The sequence below is a fragment of the Pollicipes pollicipes genome, unplaced genomic scaffold (assembly GCF_011947565.3).
Source record: "Pollicipes pollicipes isolate AB1234 unplaced genomic scaffold, Ppol_2.1 Scaffold_4740;HRSCAF=5597_pilon_pilon_pilon, whole genome shotgun sequence".
NCBI lineage: Eukaryota > Metazoa > Arthropoda > Thecostraca > Pollicipedomorpha > Pollicipedidae > Pollicipes > Pollicipes pollicipes.
The window spans coordinates 41,110,957-41,135,118 of NW_023596545.1; the positions used below are offsets into that span (position 1 = coordinate 41,110,957).

Sequence of the window (24,162 nt, forward strand, 5' to 3'; positions counted from 1 at the left end):
AGTTAAGTACAAAGGAACAAGCAAGAGTTAGCGCAAAATAACCGACAATTATCTGGCGAAGAAATTTCCTCTAAAAGGCTCTGTAGATATTGATGAAAACTCGTGAAGAGCGCAGGAAAAACTACCGTCACCTGCCATTTCAAATATTGATCAAGTCCCCTCCGCGAGTAGGTATATCAGAGTTACGGAATCTGCGAACACACGCTTCGGTCAACGGCAGGATCGAGCTAAGCCGCTGCAGCGATAGCCCAGATCACCAGCCACCTTGGAACAAAAACCTGTTAAAACGTCTGCGGCTGGATACAATTCTGTCCGTTGTGCTGCAAATATTTTATGCATTTTTCTACGGAAATACTCCATAGGCTAGACGAGCATGTCTCCCCAACCGCTGCCACTCGTCTGTGCGTGCTTATGCGCTATTATGATAACGGTGGCATTTGTGGGCAATACTTTGTAGAGGAGAAATTGGCTGAAATCATAAACACACGTCGTGTTTATGTGCCAGCTTGACAACGGCACCGCGCTCGTGAACGAATCGCCTGCGTTTGCAGGGAGAGTAATGAAAGCGCGACGGCTCAAGAAATGACAAAGGAAGTTAGCTGTTGTTGTGCGAGAAACGTTTGTCAACTGGCCACCGATTTTTCCAAAAATGTTATCTCACCGTACAAGACACGGTCCAGTGTTGTTAACAGCAAAACACTCAAGCGACTTCCCCATATACAACTATTCGCGAAATGTTTTCAAATGGCCATTGGTTTCTCCAGAGAAATGATCTCTGTTATCAGTAATAACCATGACAACTTAACAGCCGCAGCGTACCTTTGCGAGGAAAAGTGAACAATGCCGACAATTTTACACACACGTCTAAAACAAGCTCATCGCTTCACCCTGTATGTCTGATACAAAACAAATGCAAATCTAAATTTCTCAACAAGTGTCACCACACTGAGGATTTGAGCCTTAGTTATGCATCGTCCTTTTTCGCGACCTTTCGCGGGAAATAGCCATGCAACCGTTAAACATCTGAGGGAGTATACAAATCCGTGGGGTGTAGAGCAGGATTAAGTCCTGCTGTTACAGAACATGTTTCGCACGTGCACCGACCATATTGAACGCTAGTGCACACACACACATCATTAAATGCTTTACGGAGCGCTACACGGAAAGGCACGGATGTGTGCGTTTCACTCATAGGTCATCTATCACCCGTATACGCACACACTATCCTTCTTCGAATAATTATGCGGCTTGTTTTTTTTGTAATTTGCGCAGTTAAACCTCACCGCTTCATTGGCATTTGTTGGCACACTCTTCATGCGTGTAACAGCTGATTAAACCTACAAAACGCAGCAGCGCTTAGATAAACGGTGCAAGAGGCCAAAGCACTGAGGTGAACGCTCAGCTACAATCATAATATACCCTGGGGAAACACGTCTAAGTTGCACGTACATCAGTGAACGCAATTCGATGAACATTTAAAGCAATCCGTGACGAATGAGTAGTGTAGAACATTGAGAGTGAGGCGGTTTAGTCGCATGAAACCAGCGGTGCAGAATAAGCAGCCAAAGATTTGAACCTTCTGTCTTTTGTTCCTGTTTCGCCTCTATATCAGCCGACATGGACAAACCATCGGTGACGTAGCTGGTTGTAAACGGCGAAATCCGCAGGGGTGAACAAGTTCCCGATTTACCGGGTATGGACGGCGACAACAATGTACATGAGCTATTGGAAGCCGAAATTGCGAAAATGTACAACGTACCATGCCAGTTAAGCCAAACCTAAGACTAAGTAATGGTCTGCATCCACAAATGATTACAGCGTGCGCTTACGTGGAGCATCTGTTGAAGTATTAACTTTATGGTTTATGAGCATGCTGACACACACATCGCAACTTGGCGTAGGCTTCGCACAATTCTCTCTGCACCTTAGGCTCAGCGACCTGACCGTTTGACAAGCGCGAGAGAAAACAGATTTGGCATTGCACACTGCCATTGTGTTGCATGAAGAGCTAAAGGAAATCGTTAGAAGTGCTCAAAAATGTCTTGTGCATCCGCTGATGCCAAAAAATTGCATGAATTTTGTTTTAGTTCCGTTGCATGTAAGCATATTAAGAGGTACAAGGGCTACGTTGTTAATGCCGATGATTACGCGAAAATAGTGAAGGTCGCTGCCTGTACGATGACGTCATGTAACCAAAAAAGACCGAGGGGGCGTTGTTGGAAATTTTGAACGGGCTGTCGTGTTATCCTCCGGTCAAACTGCTGTGGAATGGCCCTGAGAGGAGAGCTTTATATCATAGAACGACAACGTTAGAAAGAAAGATCATATTTCGTTTAACACAAGAATCGCTTTGATGAAGACTCTCCGCAGGGGCACCGGCTTCAGCCGGTGTAGGGGACTAGCAACCCCTCGGGTCCCAGCTCCGGTAACGGGCGGGCAGTGCAAGCTGTTCCTCTGAGGGCGTAGCGACCCTGCCGGTACGTTAGCTCCCGCTCCTTGTCCTGCCCGCTCCCTTCCCATTACCCGCTTTCCCGCATCCGGCCCACTCATCACTCCTAATCCTCGTTTTATCGGGGTCGCCGTGCCCCCTCGCCCGCGTCCCCGGGTCGATCGGATCCTGGCGACTGAGGGGCGCGTCCCAACACTCCACTTTGGCCAGGATATCCGGGGCGCGGGGGCCCGTGGGGCCCCACACGGGTCTAGCGGCTTGTCGCTCACGCTGCGGCTGGGTGCTCCGTGCGGGTCTCCGCTTGGGAAGCCTGGCCGCACGCAGCGGCTTAAGCGGTCAAGGGGCGATGGCGCTGAACCACGGTCAGGACGGGGATGAGTCTCCCCGGTTACACCTGGCCGTGTGGGAGGCGTCGTTCGCCCCGTATACCACCGAGGCAGCCCTGGCGGAACCGCCACCCCCTGGGTGAGAAGGCCTTTCCCCAGTTGGGCTCCGAGGTGGGTGGGGAGCCTCGGTGCCGAATACTTAAACCATACATGCATGGCAACTTCAATCCAAAAAACGCCCGCACCCGGAAAGGGGAGCGGATAGAGAGTGCAGGTGGTAGTGCGTCAGCGCCTACCCCTTAAATCCTGATTTTCCGAAACGCCGAGAAGGCGCTGTCGTCCCTTTCGCCCTTCCAATGACGAAATGGGTGCGATCGGTTTGGAAAGGTGCTCCGATGCGATAAGCTCAAGGACGGTGGGATCGAGGTCGAGTTTCAGAACGAAGAGGAGGCGAAACGGGCCCTGACTGCGGAAACGTTTGTGTACTGTGTGCGGGATGCGGAAGAGAAAAAGTCCGTGTTAATAGCGATGACCGTTGAGGTTCATGGGAAAAATAACTCGTCAAGGGTATCAACTGCTTTTACCTGAAAGATGTCAATGATGACGAAATAGACGACGGCCTCGCCGAGTTCGGCGTACCAGATGCTTGCCGCATCAAGGTGCGCAGAGGTGCGGAGTTGGTCCTCATCAACAACATCGTGCTGACTTTAACCGTCCTGACATACCATCTGAAGTAAGGGCAGGCTATGTGAGGGTGAACGTGCGCCTCTTTATTCCGAACCCCATGAGATGTTTTAAGCACCAGATGTTTGGACATACGAGGGCTTTCTGCCGTAACCAGCCAGCATGTGGTAAGTGTGCTTCTCCGGAGCACCCGAGCGATCAGTGCACTGCAGCGAGCCCATGGTGTGTGAACTGTGGGAAAAACCAAAAACCTCATTCTACTTTCGATAGTGCGTGCCCGGCGTACGCCAGAGAGGAGATTATTGCACTGAAAGCCACGAAGAAGATCTCATTTCGTGAAGCAAGGGATCTATATGAACTGAGCCACCCTAAGACATCATATGCCACAGCGGCCAAGGCTCCTGTCGCACCTGAGTCTCCTTAGATCAGATAACTGGGACGCAACTCACTAAACTACTTACATCATTCGGGCTGTCGGTTGTACCGGCGTCCCAGGTGCACAACACCGTGTCGGCAACATCATCGTCCCCCGTGTCGGTACCCTGCGCCCCCTCTGAGGCACAGGCCAGCTCGCCAGTTGTTACCTGGCCGTCTCACCCCTCCCCGGTGCCGGAGCGCCCGGTGCCGACCTCCGCGGCATCATCTGACGCGCCGGCGGAGGGAGAGGGATGGACGGTCGTTCAGCGTAGCCGGGGCCTGCGAACTTCGCCGGCCTCACCATCCGGCACCCAGTTGCCGTCGTCTCCAGTGACATCCGTTGCAAGCACTTCTGGAGAGCGCTTGAAACCCTAGAGTGTCACGAGGTAGACAGGCGCGCCCATGAGCCTAAGCGGGAGCGACTGGCTGAGCAGGAGCGGGCCAAAGCAACCAACAGGCTGTCAGGAGCGGGCAAGGAGCCTGCTCCCCGGAGCAGTACTTCCTCACCGCGAAGACCGGTTGAGGCTCCACCTCGGCACCATGTGGTGGGCAGGGACTCAGTGATGGCCCCTCCTCCGCCACCACCACGTACAAGATATGTTGGCTCCAAGCATGTCCCGTCTGGGGTCTTGTTCCTAAGTGACAGGGGTAGCCCAAGGTCCCGCCCCAGGCTGGGGCACCGATCTGTGGAACTGGGTTGCAGATCTGAGATATCTGGTGCTTCATCTGGAGCGGTGCAATTCTTTTAAATATCATCTTTTTAGTGTGAGATATTTATCTTCTTTTAACACGTCCTTTTTAAGACGATTTTACAGCGGAACTGCAGGGGAGTAAGAGCTAACGCGCTCAACCTCCATGCTGAGGTTGGCCGGAAGTATCCCGTAACTGTAGCTCTGCAAGATCCAAAGCTGGCGCCGAACTCCTTCGCGTTAAAAGGCTACGCAGTTTTCCGCAGTGACGTGTCTGCTGGCACTGTTGCGCACGGTGGTATCCTCCTGGTCAATCACCACAGCCTGTGTGCGTGTGGGTAATGAGATGTCAGCACCTTTTTGACAGGTGAATGGTGTACCTCAGGGGATCGTTTTAGACGCTTTTTGCTATCACGATAAACGACATCGTTGACGTCATATCGCAGTCAGTCGACCGCGCTCTCTTCTTAGATGATTTCACCATACGGACCAGCGCATCAAGTATGGACCAGCGCATTAAGAACGCATGTAATGGAGCGCCAGCTCCAGTTGGCTGTTAACCATCTGGAAAGGTGGAGCACCATTAATGGGTTTCGGTTTTCCGCCGTGAAAATGGTCGCCACGCACCTCTGTCGCCGCCGTCAATGTGGTGGCTTGGCTCTCTGTCTTTACGACCAACCCATTCCCACTGAGTCAGTAACCAGATACCTTGGGGTATATCCCGGCAGTCGTCTCACATATAGGGCGCATTTTAAAACCCTACGAGATAGATGCTTTAAAGCTTTGAACATTTTAAAATGTGTGGCACGTACGTCATGCGGTGCGGATAGGAAGACGCTCATGCTTTTACACCGTTCACTTATCCGTTCTAAGCTTGATTACGCATGTTTTGCATATGACAGCGCAAGTGAGTCAAACAAGCGTCCTTTGGACACTATCCACCACACAGCACTCCGCATCATCACAGGAGCGTTTCGAACGTCACCTGTCGCAAGCCTTCTTGTTGAAGCCAACGAGCCGCAGCTGTTGGCTAGGCAAGAAATGCTTGGCATGAGATATGCTCTAAAGCTGAGGCAATTCCTTTCTCACCCTACATATGATGTAGTTTTCTTGCGTCGAACAACGGCTGTGTTTCATGGTGGTCCGGATCAACATAATCCCCTTTTTGCGCTAGAATAAGGCCTCCACTTGATGCCAGTGACATTCCTCTTTGCAGCATGATGCGGGTGCAGCATATGCCACACCCTCCATGGCTTCTGATTGCGCCCAGAGTAGACACTTCGCTGGCTGAAACAAGGAAACATACCCTGGCACCTGACTTGTTCCGTTTCATGGGGCTAGGGCACGTGGCGTCGTACGAGGGGACACAATAACTTATATGGACGGATCCAAAACTTCAGACGGTGTCGGCTGTGCATTTGTAAGTGGAACCGTTTCTCGATCATATACACTGTCAGGGCACGCGTCGGTATTCACCTCTGAACTGGTAGCTATAATCAAGGCGCTTTGTGTTATTGAAGTTGGGAATGAGTCCTTGCATCTTGTTTTAACAGATTCTTTGAGTGGCCTCTTGGTCTTGAGAAATTTCAACCCATCATGTCCCCTTTTACAGGACATCTTGATACGTCTCACTGCATTGGACCGAGTTGGAAAGAAGGTGACACTGTGTTGGATTCCTAGTCATGTTGGTATCGTTGGAAACAAGCTCGCTGACGCAGCCGCAAAACGGGCATCACATGCACCATGTACGCGCAGATTACCTCTTCCAACTCGAAATTTTTATCCAGCCATTTTTCCTTTCTTGCAACACAGGTGGCAGCTCTGTTGGAATAATGACACAAGCAGCAAACTGAAACATATGAAACCCGAATTGGGCCTGTGGTCTTCCAGCTTCCCCGCTTCGAGACGAGAAGTTGTGCTTTGCAGGCTGCTTACTAGCCATACGTACGAAACTCACTAGTATTTGTTGTGTGGTTGTGACAGACCCCGATGCCCTCGTTGTTCCGCGATTCTTACCGTGCACCACGTAGTAATGCTTTGTCCACATTTCGCCCGGGAGCGCTCGCCTTACTTTGGGCGAAATGAATGACTCCCTTACGCTAACTGACATTCTTGACAATCACTCGCAACTTCTTGAAGATGGCCGACTGTTTTCATTCCTTGCAGAGATCGGATCTCGCTCTATATATTCACCTCGTTGCTAAATGACAACGTTATGGGCGCAATATGACCTATGCAGTCGGTGCGCCCAAAGGCCCTAATTAACAACAACAAAAGAGCTTTGATAAAGACTGGCAAAAGTGCGCTTTAGTGGCATTGATGAATGATGCACCACTCAGTGTTATTTCATACCCAGTAGCTGTAGCAGTGTAGCTTTTTCTCACCTTCTCCCAGTCTCTTTCCTTTTTAAGTCGAATTTAGCAACGATCAAACCTGGAAATCTTAACCATTCTTAGCCTAGACCTTCTGGACTACGCGTGCTCCTCATCAGCATGGGGTTTCAGTGAGATGACATATCAGGAAGTCATAATGAACGGCGCAATATACTCAGAGATAATTCTTTTTTTCGCGCGCATATCCATCGGTGGATCGCCACTCCATCCACTGGTGAGGCAAGCCACGCTCCCTCCGCCGGTGAGGTGAGACTCTGCTGCCTGACTGCCGCTCCCTCCGCCGGTGAGGTGAGTCTCTGGTACCTGACTACTGCTTCCTCCATTGGTGAGGTGAGCCTCTGGTACTGGACCACCGCTCCCCCACCGTCGTCGTCAGCCGGCCGGTCCGATAACCCGAGGTAAAGATCACGCGGCCGCCGGCCCGCCTTCTGCGCCCTCCCCGTCGGGCCGCTTAAGAACACCCTGGGCTGGGGCAGCGGCGTCGACACATAGGCAGGAGATGAGAAAAGACTCAGGAAACGTTGACATCCGCCAAGAAGGCAGGCAGCAGGCCCATTCGTTGCAAGATTCATGCCCCCAAGGGCGAGACGGTTTGACGGGTTTGTCGAGCTCTAGTCAGCCGGGCAGTCGCAGCTCGCGCCTTCAACTCAGCTCGAGCCGTCACATTCTGCGCGAGGTGTTCACTCTCGCGATCGGGGTTTATTCGCGTGAGAGGTGAGAAACAATCGAAGCGGGTCACTTTGCTCCCGATGTCCATCTCAAGCCGAAGATATGCTCGTATGAGGCATATCACCACATTGTAAAGGACTAGCGGCGGTGATGGCTGCGATAGCCGTAGCGGCCGTGGTGATGGTAACCATGATGATCATCATCGTGGTCGTGATGGCGGTGGCCGTCATCATCTTGGTCGTGGTCGCCACTCTTGCTGATGCCTGGCGTGGCCAGAGCCTTGAAGAGTTCCGAGTGATCAGGGAACTTGGTCCCCATGTCCTTGAGCGAGAACTCTTCGAAACCCTCTTCTGTCCAGCCTGCAATCATGAGAAATTCACGCCCTGAGCTTTCCTGTTGTCCTTAGTCGTTAACAGCTGTGATTTACGCACAAACTTTATGCTGGTGGCGGGGACAGTGACAAAAATGAGTAACTAATATTATAATAGCTTGATATGCTAAACTACTGGACTGTCGTTTTTCGTCTTCACTTTGCCGGTGAACGACACCGTGTGTGGATGCAGTCCATTTAAGGTAGCTTATTCGTGAAACAGTGCCCCATAAATTACTATGTGCGCAAGTGTGCAAGTTTTTAAAAATTTCATGCACGTTTAATTCAGCAAAACAATGTTGGTCTAAAGGTTGCTCTGGTACGAATGCTCAGGCACAAACTGGGCGTAAACCCACGAGGCACCGATTCCTACCTCCAGTGCGAATAATACCACTTACCTGGGACAGCGACGAGGGAAAACAAGGCGAAGGTCTCATCCGAGGCGGATTCGATGGTCCAGAGGGTGGACTTGGGGGCGATAGCGACGAACTTGGCGCCTTCGCGGTCCAGAGGATTGCCGAGCACAACTTCCTTGTGGATTCCGCCATCCGTTAACATGTGGATCTAGAACACGAGAGTGTGATCGAAGTGAAACAACGACAGTGGTTTTGCAATACAGGTTTCAGCCTACAGCGTTTTCACAGAAAACACCTGTAGCCAGCGTCTCAAGGCAGACATTCGTATATTTTTGGGTATCACTTTACGTTTTTGGCGTAAAAGTCGCATAATCCAGTTTCTCAGAGCAAAACTACACGATTTACAGCTATAACCTACGCCACTAAAAATACACAGTTGGTGTGTGTGTGTCTGCCATGCCACTGATTTTGAATACAAAAACAATGGACGTCGCGTGGTAGGCGTTCCCCCCTGCCGATGCCCTCCGGGTGAAGATGTCCGGTATTTCCACCTGTGTGGTTCGAGCGTCTGCTTCCGTGCACCGGTGTCGACGATCTCTGTGGGCGAGCGCAAGCTTCTCCGTCTGACCTCGTCGTTTGCCTCACCTTGAAGGCCGCCCCATGATGCCAGCCGATCAGGACGTCAAGGGCGTTGTGCCGTATCCACTGTCCGGTGCCGTCGAAGCCCTTCGCCTCAGGCGAGATGATGCTGTAAATGTGGGAGAAGGTGTTCTTCTCGGCCCCGTCAAAGATTGCCTTCCGCTGCGGGGACAAGGCGTACTCCGGTCATTGGGTGACAACGAGACGCTTGGTCATGAAAGGAGATGGGTTCTAACTCACACTGTTGCAGAGCATTGCTGTAATGCAAGCCCTAAAAGGCATGATTGTAAGCAGCTGCACGGCGACATGGTTAACATGGTTAACATAAACGCTTGGAACTTCTAAATCTCCGGAACGTCAGGTACCATGAAAACCCCTGGAAAAGCCCTGGCCCTGCTCTGGCCCTGGAAAGGCTCAGGCCCTGGAAAACCTGCACTTCACTTGACATGCTGACGTCTGTTCCGCATCATCTAGCTCAGCTCAGCCCTACGGCTGCCAGACGGACTTCGCCGCCGACCGCAATTGTTTACCGACGACTCGACGGGGTTGCTGGAGTACATGTCTTGCCTCCACCTGACGTCCAGCGCGTCCTGCAGCTTGATCTGGTCCGGCTGCGACATGGTCAGGAAGCGGCGGAACAGGTAGTTGAGGCCTGTGCCCAGCTGGGCCGAAGAGGGCGCATGGTCCTCTCCGCCGTGATGGTCGGCGGCGACGAGCGCGCACGCGCACAGCACGGCCAGAAGCTTCATGATGGCGAGTGACGCCCGCCCAACACGCAGACCTTATATACAGCCGCCGGCGCGCCCTTCGCCCCGGCGCTGAGGGGGCGGCGGGGGGGGGGGGGGGGGTTGCTGCTGCATGTTAGAGGCCCGCCGGCCGGCAACGGCGCCTGGTATTGCAGGGGCACGGACACGGATCGGTCTGGATGGCAACGGGCGGGGCTGCGCGCCATACCATCTGCTGCGCGCGTGGGGAGTGACCGCAATGCTCATTGGGTCCTCCCTCACGGAGGCCTGGAGCGGAGGCGAGGCCCTCGGTGGAGCGCTCCGGCTGTAAGAAGGAACACTAAGCGAACAACTTACGGACAACCTCCTTCTTGGCAGGAGAGCACTTCGGGCGATGACACGCCTAGTTCTCTGTACATCTGTAAAATGTTGTGCTTTATGCTGTCTCCTATATCACAGCGGTGGCACATGTTGCTCAGGATGAGTTCTGCATAGGAATAGTCCAAAGTACGCAGGTACAGTGTCATTAACTACACAAATTGCGAACGATTTAAAGCAGTCTCGCGGCTAAGTGCAAATTAATCTAAATCCTGGTGCCAACGACATGCAATGTTTGCAGTTTTCCTCTTATTAATCCGAAATGGTGCTTCAACCAGAGTTTTTCACTCCCATAGATGTCACATTAGTTGTGTTCAACACGAAATAAATGGCGTGTGTGACGTTGCCTCCGTGATGATCAATGCTGCCAACGAAGGGCAGCATAGTGCAGTTACATTACAGGGAGATCATAATGCGTCAGTCGAGCAGTGCCACCTACATGCAAACTGAATACAAAATGCCGACCTTCACAGACAGAGTGCGGAGATAACAAAACATGGAATCAACAAGGAACTTGAACTTCTCGTTTTGCGACCTTCAAGCTCCTTTGATAAAATGCTCGTTGTTCAGTTTACCAGCATGTTCAATGAAAACCTTGAAATCAGGTTGCATGAAATCGTCGTTCAACCAGTTCAACCTCCTGGGATGTGTGGACTTGGTGACTTTTAGCGTGAGGACTCATAACGAAAACCTAACATAACGATCAGCTTCCCGGACGTAATTTCAAATACGCATGAGATGCACAAATTGGCTAGGTCCGCAAGGCACGAGAGATGGATTTAAAGTCTCCTGCAAATTGGCCCACGCGCACTTGTTGCGCTCGCTCTGTCATTGCGCACAAATGAATGAAGCAGTCACGTGAACCTGTTACTTTAATATCGAGCGCGACTGCGAGCTGTGCCAGAGCTTGCGGTTTTATTCGCATGATGAGGTTCTGCGTCGAAAATAACCGGCTTTCAACATACCAGAAGATCCCGATCAAAATGCGGCAACAAGTAACCATCAACATGCTTTATGAGAAGTGTCGACCTTCAATCCAGTGCTCACATTTCCGGGTCATGTCGATAGGGGGGGGGGGGGCAATCTGAGGGGTCCCTGAGCCTTGGTCGCAAGTAATCTGATGCCAACTATGGCTTGGAAACGTCTCACCCTCCTGACAGCTTGCGTGGGAACCGTCCATGGCCAGCACAAGGGCCGCCTAATGTAATTACAGATCGCATGTCTCACAACGCAGGTCTCAAGCAAAACGCGTCGGCGGAGCTCCGCACGGACACTGTTTCACCCCACCCTCGTTCCTGAGTGTCGCGGTGAGCACCGCCGCGGTCAGGCGGCCTGTATGCTGACCCAGCCGTCTCAGCTCGCGGTCTGAGGTGACACTCGGGGCCGCCTCAGGGTCTGTAGTGCCGTCGGTACAGAGATTGCCCCTCCCGCCTGAGGTAACACCGGGGCCGCAGAGACCGCCGTCTTGCACCCAAGATCTCAGCAAGCAGCGTTGGCGATATTGTGATCGTTATCAAATGGCGGGATGACCAGAGCGGTGTAATGACGTGACGACGTGGGGCTGTTGCTCCCCGGCGGCCATGAGACACGTTCCACGGCGTGACGACTATTTCAAACCCAGCGACAACGGTTACGTAAGTGACATTGGTCGGTTTCGTAAGCACCTTCTGGATCATCAAAGCACTGCAGTAATGTTTAACCTCCTTATGTAAGTAAGCTGCTCCCCAGTATGTTTGGCCCCCTTATGTAAGTAGTCTGGTCCAGACACGCACAGAACAGCTGTATCATTCTATGTAAACAAGAGCACTTCTATTGACTGACAATCAACACACTTCTCCCTGAAAATGGGCATTGCTTGAGGGTGGTGGCTCACATTTTAGCAAGTAATCGAAATCAGGGGTCTTTGTGCACCCGAAATGCGCCACCAAATTGGAGGTCATGTGGAAATAGTCTTTACATTCTGCAATCCACTGCAAATAGACAGTTTGTCCGCTCTCCGTGCTGGTGTTTCCTGGTCGTGTTCACCGAAACTGTATGCGTTCCTGGATACGCTTAAATAAGTGCCTACACTGGAAATAACGCCGTGATCTAACCATGCCGAAACGACAAAATATGTTGTGCGTCTAAGCGTTCCAAGAGGGAAATGTTACTGACGGTTGAAGTGGTCACGCACATTTGTTGCGATAGTGAACGATCCCACGCAAGACTCAGGACTGTTCTCAGCCTGCGATCAATCACATATTCTCGCAGGCTTTTTTTTAGAAGGTCCTGGTACGAAGGAGTACGGTACAAACCTAATACAACGGGTGCTAATAGAGTCGGGGATTAGGGAGACGTCTTATGAATTGCTGGATACTACTTTAAATAGGTGCCATAAGTGAAGCTCTTAATGCTACATAGGATGAGCTCGTGCATCAGCTGAAAGCCTAGTTAAGTCGCGGCGCAGACCACTTGTTTTTATAGACTTGCCAAATCTATCGACGGCGAACGCGCACCTTAACACTTCCATCACTTCTGGTCGAACCATATCATTTCAGGCGAGTATTTGCACGGCGAAGCAGAGTCGTAAGATACGAGGTGGATTCTTCTTTGTCCTCATTTAAGCAAGATCCTCAAAAGCAATCACGTAGGAAAAGCGTGGGATGCCACAACACAGAAGCGTCTAACGCACCAATGAGAAGCGAAAAGGCGCGTAGCGACAAGTCTGATTTCCGTAGGAGAATCGAGGAAGCAAAATGCGTCCTAATGCGTTCAAAAGGCTTTGCATTCGTTCGATACGCAACTGGTGTCTCGGAGAATGTGAACAAGCGGCTGATTCACTTGTGTTATGCCGTCACCTAGCGCGAGCCATGAAAGGCCTTTTGCTGTAGACGCCGGCGGAGAGAGTTTCTGAACTCAATGGTATGGAATTCGTGGTGGTCTTTGCTCTGGCTGCATTAAGTAATTAAACCTTAGTTGACTCACAGTACTAACATCGCTTAATTCTGCGGGAGCTCCAGACCACTTCGACGTGTTTATTTTGTGCATTGAATTCCAGCACGAATGCAGGAACGCGCAGTGCTGCCATTGCCACGGGCGCGAGGCTCGGGCGCCCCTTGGTCAATAGAAGGGAGCTTGGCTTGCAGCACGACGGTACTGGGTATGAGCCCGGGGCGGGCACATTGTGCCGCCTGGCTGTCGAAGAAAGGTCTTTGACAGCTGGCCAAATGCGGCCAGCCTGACCCGAGCGGCTGTGTCTGGGCGCTGGACGACACGTAAGACCGTCGCCAGTCCTGTTGGGCGGTTTATTTTTGGACTGGGATCACGGATGACGCAACAAGCTCCTCCGTGCAGCGAGTGCTATGAGCGCAAAAGCAGTCACGCAGAGCAATGGTATTTTTATCTGGGAGGGGTGGAGTGGCAGGGGAGTTCCGAATAAGCAAGGAAGAAGCAGAACTGCAAGGGATAAGTTGGTAAAAGTGGCGCATTGTGATTAAAGAGAGCAATATCGTAATGTGGTATTGTAGTTGATGTTCCTTTAGCGCAATGGCTACTAGCCTTTAAGTGGCTGAGTCAAGTCGAGTACGGAAGTTTGGAAACTCGGATGCCATGCTGAAAAAGCCTCAGCATCGCTGATTTTGAATAGATGATTTGTGACTGTCAGAGGCACACGTCCTGGTCCTGGTTCCAAAGTGCCGTCGTATAATACGCACACTTTCAAATGTTATCTATGATAACTCTCCTGTATTACTTACTGACTTGCCTGGCCACCTTTAAGGGTGAATGCCTTTCATTTTGTCAGTATGTGGTCAGCCTGAAAAACAATCGCGCGTTTTATACGTTTGCCCTATCGTGCACCCACAGTTCTAACCAGCAACCTACGAAACATATACCGATAAGTTACTTTTGCTACAAGCAAGGCTGCAGCAGTATAACGATAATGCGATGCACATGCGGTGTTCTTGCCTCATTTCATTATGCAGGTATAACAGGCTGAAAACGCCCAGCAAACGTCTGCCATATCTTACCAACGAACACAAATATAACCGTTTTTAAATGCCTTTTACGCCGGTCAAATTCTGAGCCGTTATTCCTTGAAAAATGGTGGGTGGGGCCAGTATATACATTGCAGGTGCCCAGCACAACACTCAGAAGGGGAGAAACACCTCACAATGGGGGACGTGACCTGTTTAAAAAGACGCAAAGTTCCATTCCCGCTTAGCAACTGCCGAGAAACGCATGAAAGGCGCTGGGCAAGCGAAGTGGCAGACACAAGTTATGGCGTTTTTTAGATGCGAAAAGCTACCGTTGGAGTGTTCGCGGTAAGTGTGTTTGGTTCATTACGTCCACGGTGACGTAAAGAGCTATGTCAAGTACGTTTAACATTCTATGTGAGAACTAATGCTGTTACTCGCTTCACTGGATCGCGATACTGAATCGCGATACTTCACTGGATAAGATACTGAGGTTTTGACGCCGCGGCGATCTTTGAAAAACACTACATGCCGATCTACGGCCTGCTTGCGCGGCGGGCGACAAATGACGCTGCTGCAAAACGATGGTGGTGGGTCAAAATCCTTAGGTTATAGAACCATATATTGTAAATTTATTGTCAAAACACATACAATTACGCATCAACATACTGTGAATTGAGCAATGAACATGTGTGCTTGGGTTTTGTGTTGCTACAGGGCATAGTTTCGTAAGCACGAGTTTGTAAATCTGAAAACGCATTTTCCGGGAAAATTTGACCCTTGACTTGGTATAATGGGATCATGTTTTGGACCTAGCGACATACAATGAAACACCGATCACGAGATCTTGTTAAGATCAATCGACTGGTGTTTTCTGCTAAGGTCTATTTCTAGTCTAGAAACAGCGTGATACGAGGTTTGCATCGACCCATCTATTATTCCGCGTTATGAAAAACGGCGAATTAGGGCGAGCATTTCAGAGTGTTGCACATTTGTGAGGAATGATTTGGTGGAGTATTTTATTTGGATTATAAGATTATTTGGTGGAGTTGACAATCCAGCCCTTGTTAATCCCCAACACCCCCTAGTTTGTGAACTGTACGCACGCGAAGGCGCGCAAGCTATTTCGTACAGACCACTTCAAGTTCATTCAGGCATGCATGGCATCATATAAATGCCATTCATATCCTGCCACCGTATCGGCCGTGTATCGTCCAAGGCTAACAAGAATGTAATCGTCCAGCTGTTCATATCTGCTTCGTCAACGCGATTTACAGGCATAGCGGTCGCCAATGAACTCTCAACCAATGGCGCGCAGACCGTGCAAGCTTCAACCACGAATCATGTTTTGTGCTAAATAATACAACAAAGTTAGATACCCTTACTACTTATTGCGGAAATGCGACTTGTAGATCGGATCACTGGAGGAAAGCGTCTTAACCAGGTACGTAAATACAAGTAAACAATTTAAGCTCACGGATAAACATGCACAACACCGCGAGAATCGGCAAAAACACGAATGCATAACGATAGTTGGGTTGTTACCGCCGCGGCCACTCCTCCAGCACCACCGGGGTCATCTCCCGGACGACTGAAATGCTACAATTGAGTGCTAGGGTGGCAATTTTGCACGGCTAGTTTGGCAGCACCTCAGTGTCATGCAAACGTTCGATGACGCAAGCAAACAATGGCGTATTAAGGAGCGTATTTACTAACAAGAGGATCTGTGTTATCAGGAGGCTAAAGCAGTCTTTTCCGCTTAAATGTAGAACAATAGCTATAACTGAGGTTGCTTCATCATATCTGATGCTTCCTTCAATACCTTTAGATATGGAATATTCCTTTTAAGCTTGTTGACGCAATGCTTTTCTCGGGGTTCTTGTGCTCTTTGCATCGTTAAAAACGTATGCATTTTGCAAACCATTATATCATTATGCTTACCATTATGCATATCATGATGCATATCATGATGCATATCATGATGCATATCATTATGCATATCATGATGCATATCATTATGCATATCATGATGCATATCATTATGCATATGATGATACATATCAGTTACATTTACATTAAACATTTACATTAATCATTTGTGAATATTTGAATCATTTATATGTTAACATTGAGAAGGTCAAAGGTAGTGTGCAAAAATAAACAACAGGAAACTAACGTGACGAAATATATCACCCAGGCCGCCCATTCATACCTCAAATGAAGATTTGGTAAGGTTTGGAGAAGCTTGTGCTATCACCCGAGCCTTTGGCAAGTGATTAGCATGTTATGGAACGTAAAAGCACCAGCGGTCATGACAGATGTCAGGAAACAGGCGAAATGCGCATTATTCTCGCACTATGTCTCGTGAATATTGGTGGAATTTATCATTGTGTCTGTGGCAGTTACGGCCACGGTAGCCGTTAAGCATTTCGACTAAAACGCTGCGCCATGTAATTAAGTACTTGTGGTACCATCTAAGTGCGCAAAAAAAAGATACGAAGTGACATACCATGGGCAGCATGACTGAAAAAAATGGTTTCGAACTGTTCAAATGCGATTACGCACGATGCGGCGCACAATTACAAACAGAGATATTTTTGCAATTGTTTCCAGTGTGAGCAAAAAGGGGGCAGTTAGTAGCTGCCTTTTAACTGTTTCATTATATTGTATGAAAGAGAACTGCAGGCGCCTTCCAGGGCACTCACTTTTGCGCAGCCGGTAATCTAGAAGGCAATAATGATCGCAGTTGAGACTGTTTCGTCCGTCGGTGTGCATAAGAACAGATACAGACGTATCGTGGATGACGTCAGATGGTCATTTTATTTGCTCAGAAAGAAGGCCAAATGAGCGTTGTCCTGCGCTTGTAAATTGGGTGCTGCTAATACTCGAGTGACATGTGCAGGAATGTTGCTAGTAACCTCGAGTCTGAATATGTTGGATGAAGTGCTCATGTCTTGAGCTTTTTGAAACTGGAAACTAATTTGGTCTCTGTGATGTGGTGATTTTTTAGGATTTTTTACCCAAATAATTTCAGCATTATTTATGGCATGATAAGCCTTGTTTATCCTGATCCTCATGCAACAGTGCACTTTCAACATGCACCAAGCTGTGTTAAGTATCTCATCAACTAATGGCTTTCTGCAACTTTTGTGAATTTTCCAACAAAAATTAACGAGCAACTTAAATTTTAAGGTACTCAGAGACACAAAATTTGATGTTGAAATGTAAAAAAGTCCTTCATGTGTGAGCGGATTGGCGAGGATTCATTTGATGAATTTTCTAGCGAACTGAATCGGACCTGATTGGATTGAAAAAATCTGGGAAACGCGGATTGGCGGGCATATAGGATCTGGACGAGTCGGACTGCACCGGACCGCCTGCTAAGAATGCAATCTGTTAAGAGCTCTATGACGCACAACAGTGCCTTTCACCTTCCAGTTTACTTCCGGCACCATACGTGTACGCCGCTCGGTGTGAGTACGACAAATAACATAACCAGAGCAGTCTAACTGCCACACTGAGTGGTGGGGAAGCACGTTTACCGCATGTGCCGTAAAATACTTATTTGATGTCTGCTAGCCAACAATTTCGGCGTGGCGCCAATTTACTGCAAGATACCGGGCGATACATGTGTAAGCCATGTATGGGGCACGTTGCATGAACGATGCAACGTACCGACCGTTTTGTTATCGGCTGATTTTCTATCATTTATTGACTGAAATGGTTGTCAAGACTTCTTATCATTCAGACAATAAGTCAACATTGACGACATTGCCCATGTAAATTCACAATTTCTGCATGAGAAACCTAAACAGAGGTGGTAGTAGTTGTAAAGCAAACAATGTCTGATTACGTAGGGCATATTTTTGTCATTTCACAATCAAGACCAGTTTTGATGTAGTAGAGAAGAAGGCTTTTTGTCGGCGTCGCATAACGCATTCGGCATGCGTACGATCAGAGGCACAGCCAACGGAGGATGGGGGGAAGGGGGAGGGCACGGAGAGGACGCCGCTACTTAGGCCCGCATTTAAATTAAATTGCCATAGATGGCCCCAAATTGAAAGTTAAAATTGGCAACTTGGATTTTTACCAAACTCTGGGCTATCTCCAATCCCCGTTCATTAGGAAAATCATCGCTGCGCGCCGGTTTGCGATGCAACTTACTTCATCCATAAAGCATCAATATAACTTAGCACACCATGCGGTGCAATTGGCCTCGGGTTAGGATAGGTTGTACAACTTAGAATGGATTCATTCAGAAGTCATTAAGTGAAAGACGAAGATATTCTCTTCAAAAAGTTGCCGCTGCACATGAAGATAAAGGTTTTAGCTGGCTTCAAATGTCAGAATCTTAGTCATATCCTCAGCAGTCATGGTATGGGCGAGCTCGGGGTAAAACTGACACAACTCTCCCTGCTCTCCCCTAAGCATGATCAACGTATTTTTAGGACATTTATATCCGTAGTACTTCTGTAGCTTAGGAGGCAATTTACCTAGATTTGTTCTCTCTGGAAAAAAGTCCAAATATGCGCTGCCTTTGTGTAAAGCTTAGTCATCTTCCCCAAAGCCACGAGGAAAAATTTTGGAATTATATCAAACTGAGAAAAAGACGGAAATTAATCGTGCAGCCGTTGTAAGCTACTTGATTTGCAGGTTTATTATCCTTTTATTCTGATAAAAGACACAAACCCGTAGGACTGCCCTCCGTCGTGACCCACCAAAAATAACGACATGATACTTAAAACACGGTTAGACGGCCTGAGTTGACAATTACTCAGGCCGATTCAGGCCATGCCACTCAGACTCAGAGCGGGCCGATTCAGAGCACCAGCTGCTCACACAGCCAGGGGGTGGGGGGGGGGGGGGTATGCCACACCCCATCCCGCATGCAAGCATTTGCTACTTTAATGCGGTAATGTTACTTTAATGCCGCTTTAATGCCTCCTGCGGTTCTCATGGGAAGTGACTAAGCCCCACCCCCGCCCGTAAGAAGAAAATCCTGAGGAAATCCTAAGAAAATCTTGGTTGCGTCCGTGTATGCAAGATTATTTCAGCGGCGTGGTTGCTGCGTCCCGGTTGTGCTGTGGGAGGATGCCCACGTAGCATGTTCAGCGATGATTAAACCGAGCGACTGTGCGCGGTACACAGCCATGGCTGCTATCGACCAGGAAGATGTCGGGGAACAGGGGTCAAGGTCACTCAAACGCACTTTTATCCCACGCGTCAAGCTCGCGTTTTCCCGCAGCTTCTGGACTAATGGTGTTCTATCCCACCGTTGCCTGCAGAGAAATGTGTAAATTTATCACTGCCGTGCAATGGTTTCTGAACGTCAGCTCCACTGGTGCCTTTGCCTAACGCTGCGCTTCGGTTGCGGTGTGATGTGTTCCGTTCACGGTGTAGAAGCCCTTAGCAGCAATGCCATCGTCCATTCTAAATGGGCGCCAGCCTTCAGGGCACCCGCCTGCGATGTCGGAGCAACGCCAAGGCAACGTCAAACGAGGCTTGACCTGCCGCAACCCAGCCGACCGCCTGCAAGCTAGAAACCCTCACAGGCCGAGCACACCCGTGGATACCCATCTGAAGTGCGTAACGGGCTGGGTTGAATGCGTATGTTGGGAAAGATATAGGTATGAACACAAGCGTATGTAAAATATTCAAGAAATGCTGGGCAAACAGTTCAAGAAATGCCGACAAAGTTATTACTTGTGCTTCTTTGAATCATATCAGTGACACTGCTTTTGGAACTATCACTGCACTAGTGAGTCTGCGTTTGAACCGCTCGGGAACTCCGTAATACTTTCGAGCTAAAGTGCTAAAAATGCCTACGGGTGGTGGCCAACGGGTGGACACAAATGCAAACTAGTGGATTTGTAAGGTGGAACCTACATCTGACTAATACCGAGTGTATATGTCTCGTCCCATTGGCATCGTTCCTATTACATCTCCCGTTGCAGTTCCTTCCTTCTTGGTATAGCAGCCAGGCCGCGATATGTAAGACATAACACCAGCGACGGGTCAGCCGACCGGGCGAGGCGGCTGAGCGCACAGGCCGGGCTGTAAGGGCGGCCGCGAGCCTGGACGAAAACAAAAATCAAGGCGAGACGCTCTGGTCGAAACCCAGGATGCGACCCGGGATAAGCTGCACCCCACATCCCAAGTTTTAAAAGCATGTCCGGAGCAGGAGGCAGCCGAGGAGGGCGCATCCGACGGAGCCGTGCAGCCGGGGAGCGGGGCATCCGACGGAGCCGTGCAGCCGGGGAGCGGGACATCCGACGGAGCCGTGCAGCCGGGGAGCGGGGCATCCGACGGAGCCGTGCAGCCGGGGAGCGGAGCATCCGACGGAGCCGTGCCCCACGCTCCGCCACGCCGGGGTCGACGAACCGCCAGTGAACGACCGAGAAAGACCCGTGCAGAGCCGAGCAGCGGACCAGAGCCGCGCCAGTTCTTGCAAGCACCCGCCGCGGGTAAGTTCGGAGTCCGGTCCTAGCCCGAGCCTGAGACCCAGTCCCGGCCAGTCGGATAGAGCCCACGCCAAACGGACATGAGCATGAGCAAGAATGGGGGCGAGCTGAGCTCAGACGCTGAGCCCGGAGGAGGAGCATTTCGGACAAGACCGGGGAGCATCACATTAGAAAGAGGGTCATTGAGGTCACATTGAGAAAGGGGGTGACCACTGAGGACTACGACTGCGAGGAGATCAGCAATTGGACTCGGGGCTGCCAATGGACGGAGGCGCTCTGCCCCTGGTGACCGCGGTCATCAACATGCAGTGGAAGAGCTGCGACGAACAGCGAGGCACTGTATTCTGCTCTCCGTTTCCATCTCTCTTCGGCCATGTCTCCTCACTTCTCCGTCCCCCCCCCCCCCCCCTCTTCCTCGCTTCATTTGTCAGACGCCAACTAGGTGCGAAAATGCTGATGGGACATTGCCAATTTAAAGAGCACTGACCACACAGGACGGGTATGCCACGTGCCGCTGGGGACAACTATGCGCGGAGGGGCGGAGGGTCGGGGTCGCGCGCGGGGCAGATCGCGTTACATGTGAGGTTATGTCATTAGGACCATCGTGGAGAGGAGTTGTATCGCGTGCATGTGAGGTTATGTCATTAGGACCATCGCGGAGAGGAGTTGTATCGCGTTACATGTGAGGCCTTGTCATTAGGACCATCGCGGAGAGGAGTTGTATCGCGTTACATGTGAGGTTATGTCATTAGTACCATCGTGGAGAGGAGTTGTATCGCGTGCATGTGAGTTTATGCCATTAGGACCATCGCGGAGAGGAGTTGTATCGCGTGCATGTAAATAAGCGTCATGCGCCTAGGTGCATGACACACGTTTCTCGTAAAGACGTTTACGAAAGTTGTGGTCGGTGGAAAAGACATAGGATCTCAGCCAAGAAATACCTGTGTGAGGGGCAGGCCCTCCTTAGGGGCAAGGACGCTACCCGAGCGACGCTAAGGACGAGGGACTTCTGTTTTCGAGGAGAAGATGTTTATTTACACGCTTTTACCCCTCACCCGAGTGAACCCGAACGTCTCGTGTGACAGAGCCTGGCGTGTTGAGATGACGAGGAATGAACATTGCAAACGTGTGCTCAAGGTTCCTAAAACCTCCGACTACTTTGGCAGTATATTAAGCAGTATTATTCCACTCCGACCCTTGTGCCACTGGGAGAGAGAGGGGGGGGGGGGGGATAATTGAAGGGAGGTAAAAAAAGGGAGGTAAATTCGTGGGGTCTAAGTTGACTAGGAGTATGGCGAATAAATGCAGCGTATGGCGATACGCATCAATTCCAAACAAATGCGAGGAATTTGAATGGACGTCGGTTAATTATAAGGACGAGTGGAAACAACAGCCACTCAGCATAGAAAAGGAATGGATGAATCAAGATTGCATTTAAAGTCAGTTAATGTTGAAACCAGACAGACTGGGTAAGTAGGCGAGATGCCCGACAGGGCGTTCGTAACCCAAGTCGTGTCAAACTGGTGTAGCAGGGGAAGAACCATTCCACGGACTCCTCTCGATATCAATATATCCATTACCTCAACGTCACCCTCCATCTCGAGCAATGAAGTACCTATGTGTCTCACACGGAATTGGCCAGCCTCACACTTGCATATGGTTTGGAAGGAGCGCGGGGTGCTCTACATTTCTGAGTGCAGTTTTCTTTCCTAGACGGCCAGGTGACCTGAACATATGAGGGCATTCCGAACATCAAATGGACAAGGGTATGTATGAACATAACGAGGAAAATAAGTATCCTAAAACTACCTTCAGTGGTCTTCCGAAGCACCAGAGAGCTCTTGTGAGAGGATTTCGAAAAATGTTGCAAAAGTTGCAGAATGTTGCAAGAGCAGTTCACTGCGCAACGAATTAAGATAGCACCCTAAAACCACATTCAGTGTTCTCGCCAGGAGATCCTGAAGGCAAATGTTACAAATTGTTGCAAAAACTGTAAAAGGCTGCAAGAGTGATTTGCGGCAAAACGAAACGTCATAGAGCTTAAGGACCACTTCCATTATTCTCGTAAGGTCAGAAAGCCCCAAACTGCCAATTTGAGAAAATGTTGCAAAATTGCACAAAACATTGCAAAGCACACAGCGTACATCCCACCGCAACGTTATAGATACAGCGCATCAGGAATGGGCGGCGGATGGATACGCGGCGCAGACCTATGGGTAGCGGGATTGAGTAAAAGAGATCCCTTCCGTGAAGACCTCCACTGCGAGTCATGCGTCTTACCACACGTTACTACCAGCCGGCTACCAGCCCCTATACAGTGCCAATCGAGATCCGCCTCCGTCAGCGTCGCCGGCTCGGACCGATGGTCACTATCGCTCGTCGCGGCGCGGGTCAACCGGGACCTGGTGTCGGTCGCTGGGGTGCGGCCACTGACCCCGCCAGACAGCCGGGCGATCTGCGGGGCGGCGACCGACCCCAAAGGGGCCAGTCCAGACGGGCCAGCGGCGCCAGGCGCGCGTGGCGGCGCGGGCTCGCTCGGGGTGCGGTGCCGGGCCTTCTGGACTTCATCCAGTAATGACAGCCCGCCTCGTCCGAGCGCCTGGACCTCCGCATGGCACGTGGTGTCGTGCCGGGGCGTTATAAATGTCTGTTGCTGAAGCAAAACACTATTCTAACGTTGCCCGCCGCTGTTTTGTCTGGGCTTCGGTGTTTCCTGGTGCTTAATGTTATTTTGCACGTGTGTTTTTCCGTACGTAACATCTCGACACTCATTTGGTGGGGACCGATATAGACGAGGATTATGCGTGATGTACCAGCTGCACTGGGCTGGTGTTTGAAGGCAATTGTAGCCTCCAATGATATGTGGAGGCAGTTGCAGCGCTCTTCACCCGGCCAGCATTGGCTCTGGTGCGTTAACACGCCTTTAGATGGGGAGTCAATTACTCGCTCCCTCCCGAGGGGTTTTCCAGAAAGATATTCGAACGACGCGGCGTAGCTGCGCCAAACTTTGCATAGCTGTAGAAAACTGAAAGGCAAATAGCTTGATGCAAAAATTAGGTTCGCCTTGTAATGTCACGGATCTGTGGCAGGTCAATGACAGGCCGTGGCTGTCAGCGCATGGCCTTTCTAGGAAATCGTTCAATGTGATGTGACGAAGTGTTTGACGAAGCCTTACACGTCTGTGATCCATTGGCTTAGAGTCAGGTATGAAGGTCAAAATCAGGTGAAAACTAACCTGCATTTTTACTTGAGAGCTTGGCTTATAAGGTAGTTTCTGGTGTTTACTTCTGATTTATCAATGACAGAAAATGCAGCAAACATGGACTTTTACTTCAAAGGTCAGAATAGATCACTGACCTAAAACGACCCAGGTAAGCGTTTTGTTCACCTCCTAGGGTTAGTCATGACGCTTAGTTGAATCACAAAATAGGAGAAATCTTCTAAATTTCTGGTCACCTTGACCTTACGAAGTTCAAACAAGGCCACTGGCATTAATTAAACACCACTAACCTTTTACTTAGAGCAGGCATCTAGCTTCAGGCCGGCTGTATAAGATCTGGGGGCACTTGAGACACCAATCGGGAGTTTGACCTTGTTTAACCCTGAGGTCATGACCTAGGAACTCCAGATTTTGCCACAAATAAGTTCACATT

General features: G+C 50.1%; 2 protein-coding genes across 2 annotated transcripts; one reads left to right on the plus strand and one right to left on the minus strand.

Moving 5' to 3' along the window:
• The first annotated feature begins 2,795 nt into the window (after positions 1-2,795).
• On the plus strand, positions 2,796-7,287 carry LOC119098399 (uncharacterized). Its single transcript, XM_037221315.1, has 4 exons — positions 2,796-2,811; positions 5,927-5,985; positions 6,178-6,310; positions 7,247-7,287. Exons 1-4 carry the CDS (start codon positions 2,796-2,798, stop codon positions 7,285-7,287), a joined length of 249 nt encoding a protein of 82 aa, XP_037077210.1.
• Positions 7,288-7,618: 331 nt separating this feature from the next.
• LOC119099526 (uncharacterized) lies at positions 7,619-9,741 on the minus strand. Its single transcript, XM_037222682.1, has 4 exons — positions 9,523-9,741; positions 8,999-9,154; positions 8,396-8,561; positions 7,619-7,986 (listed from the first exon to the last, which is right to left on the minus strand). The coding sequence occupies exons 1-4, from the start codon at positions 9,739-9,741 to the stop codon at positions 7,766-7,768; spliced, it is 762 nt and encodes a 253-aa protein (XP_037078577.1). The 3' UTR covers positions 7,619-7,765.
• Between the last annotated feature and the right edge of the window lie 14,421 nt (positions 9,742-24,162).

Bases quoted from the DNA above. Each gene is read 5' to 3' on its own strand.
- LOC119098399 (XM_037221315.1), top strand. The intron at 5,986-6,177 runs GTAAGTGGAACC...CCCCTTTTACAG, and splicing joins ACGGTGTCGGCTGTGCATTT to GACATCTTGATACGTCTCAC. The intron at 6,311-7,246 runs GTACGCGCAGAT...TCCGCCGGTGAG, and splicing joins ACGGGCATCACATGCACCAT to GTGAGTCTCTGGTACCTGAC.
- LOC119099526 (XM_037222682.1), bottom strand. From the start codon at position 9,741: ATGAAGCTTCTGGCCGTGCTGTGCGCGTGCGCGCTCGTCGCCGCCGAC. The intron at 9,155-9,522 runs GTAAACAATTGC...TTGTCCCCGCAG, and splicing joins GCAACCCCGTCGAGTCGTCG to CGGAAGGCAATCTTTGACGG. The intron at 8,562-8,998 runs GTGAGGCAAACG...CTCGTGTTCTAG, and splicing joins ATCATGGGGCGGCCTTCAAG to ATCCACATGTTAACGGATGG.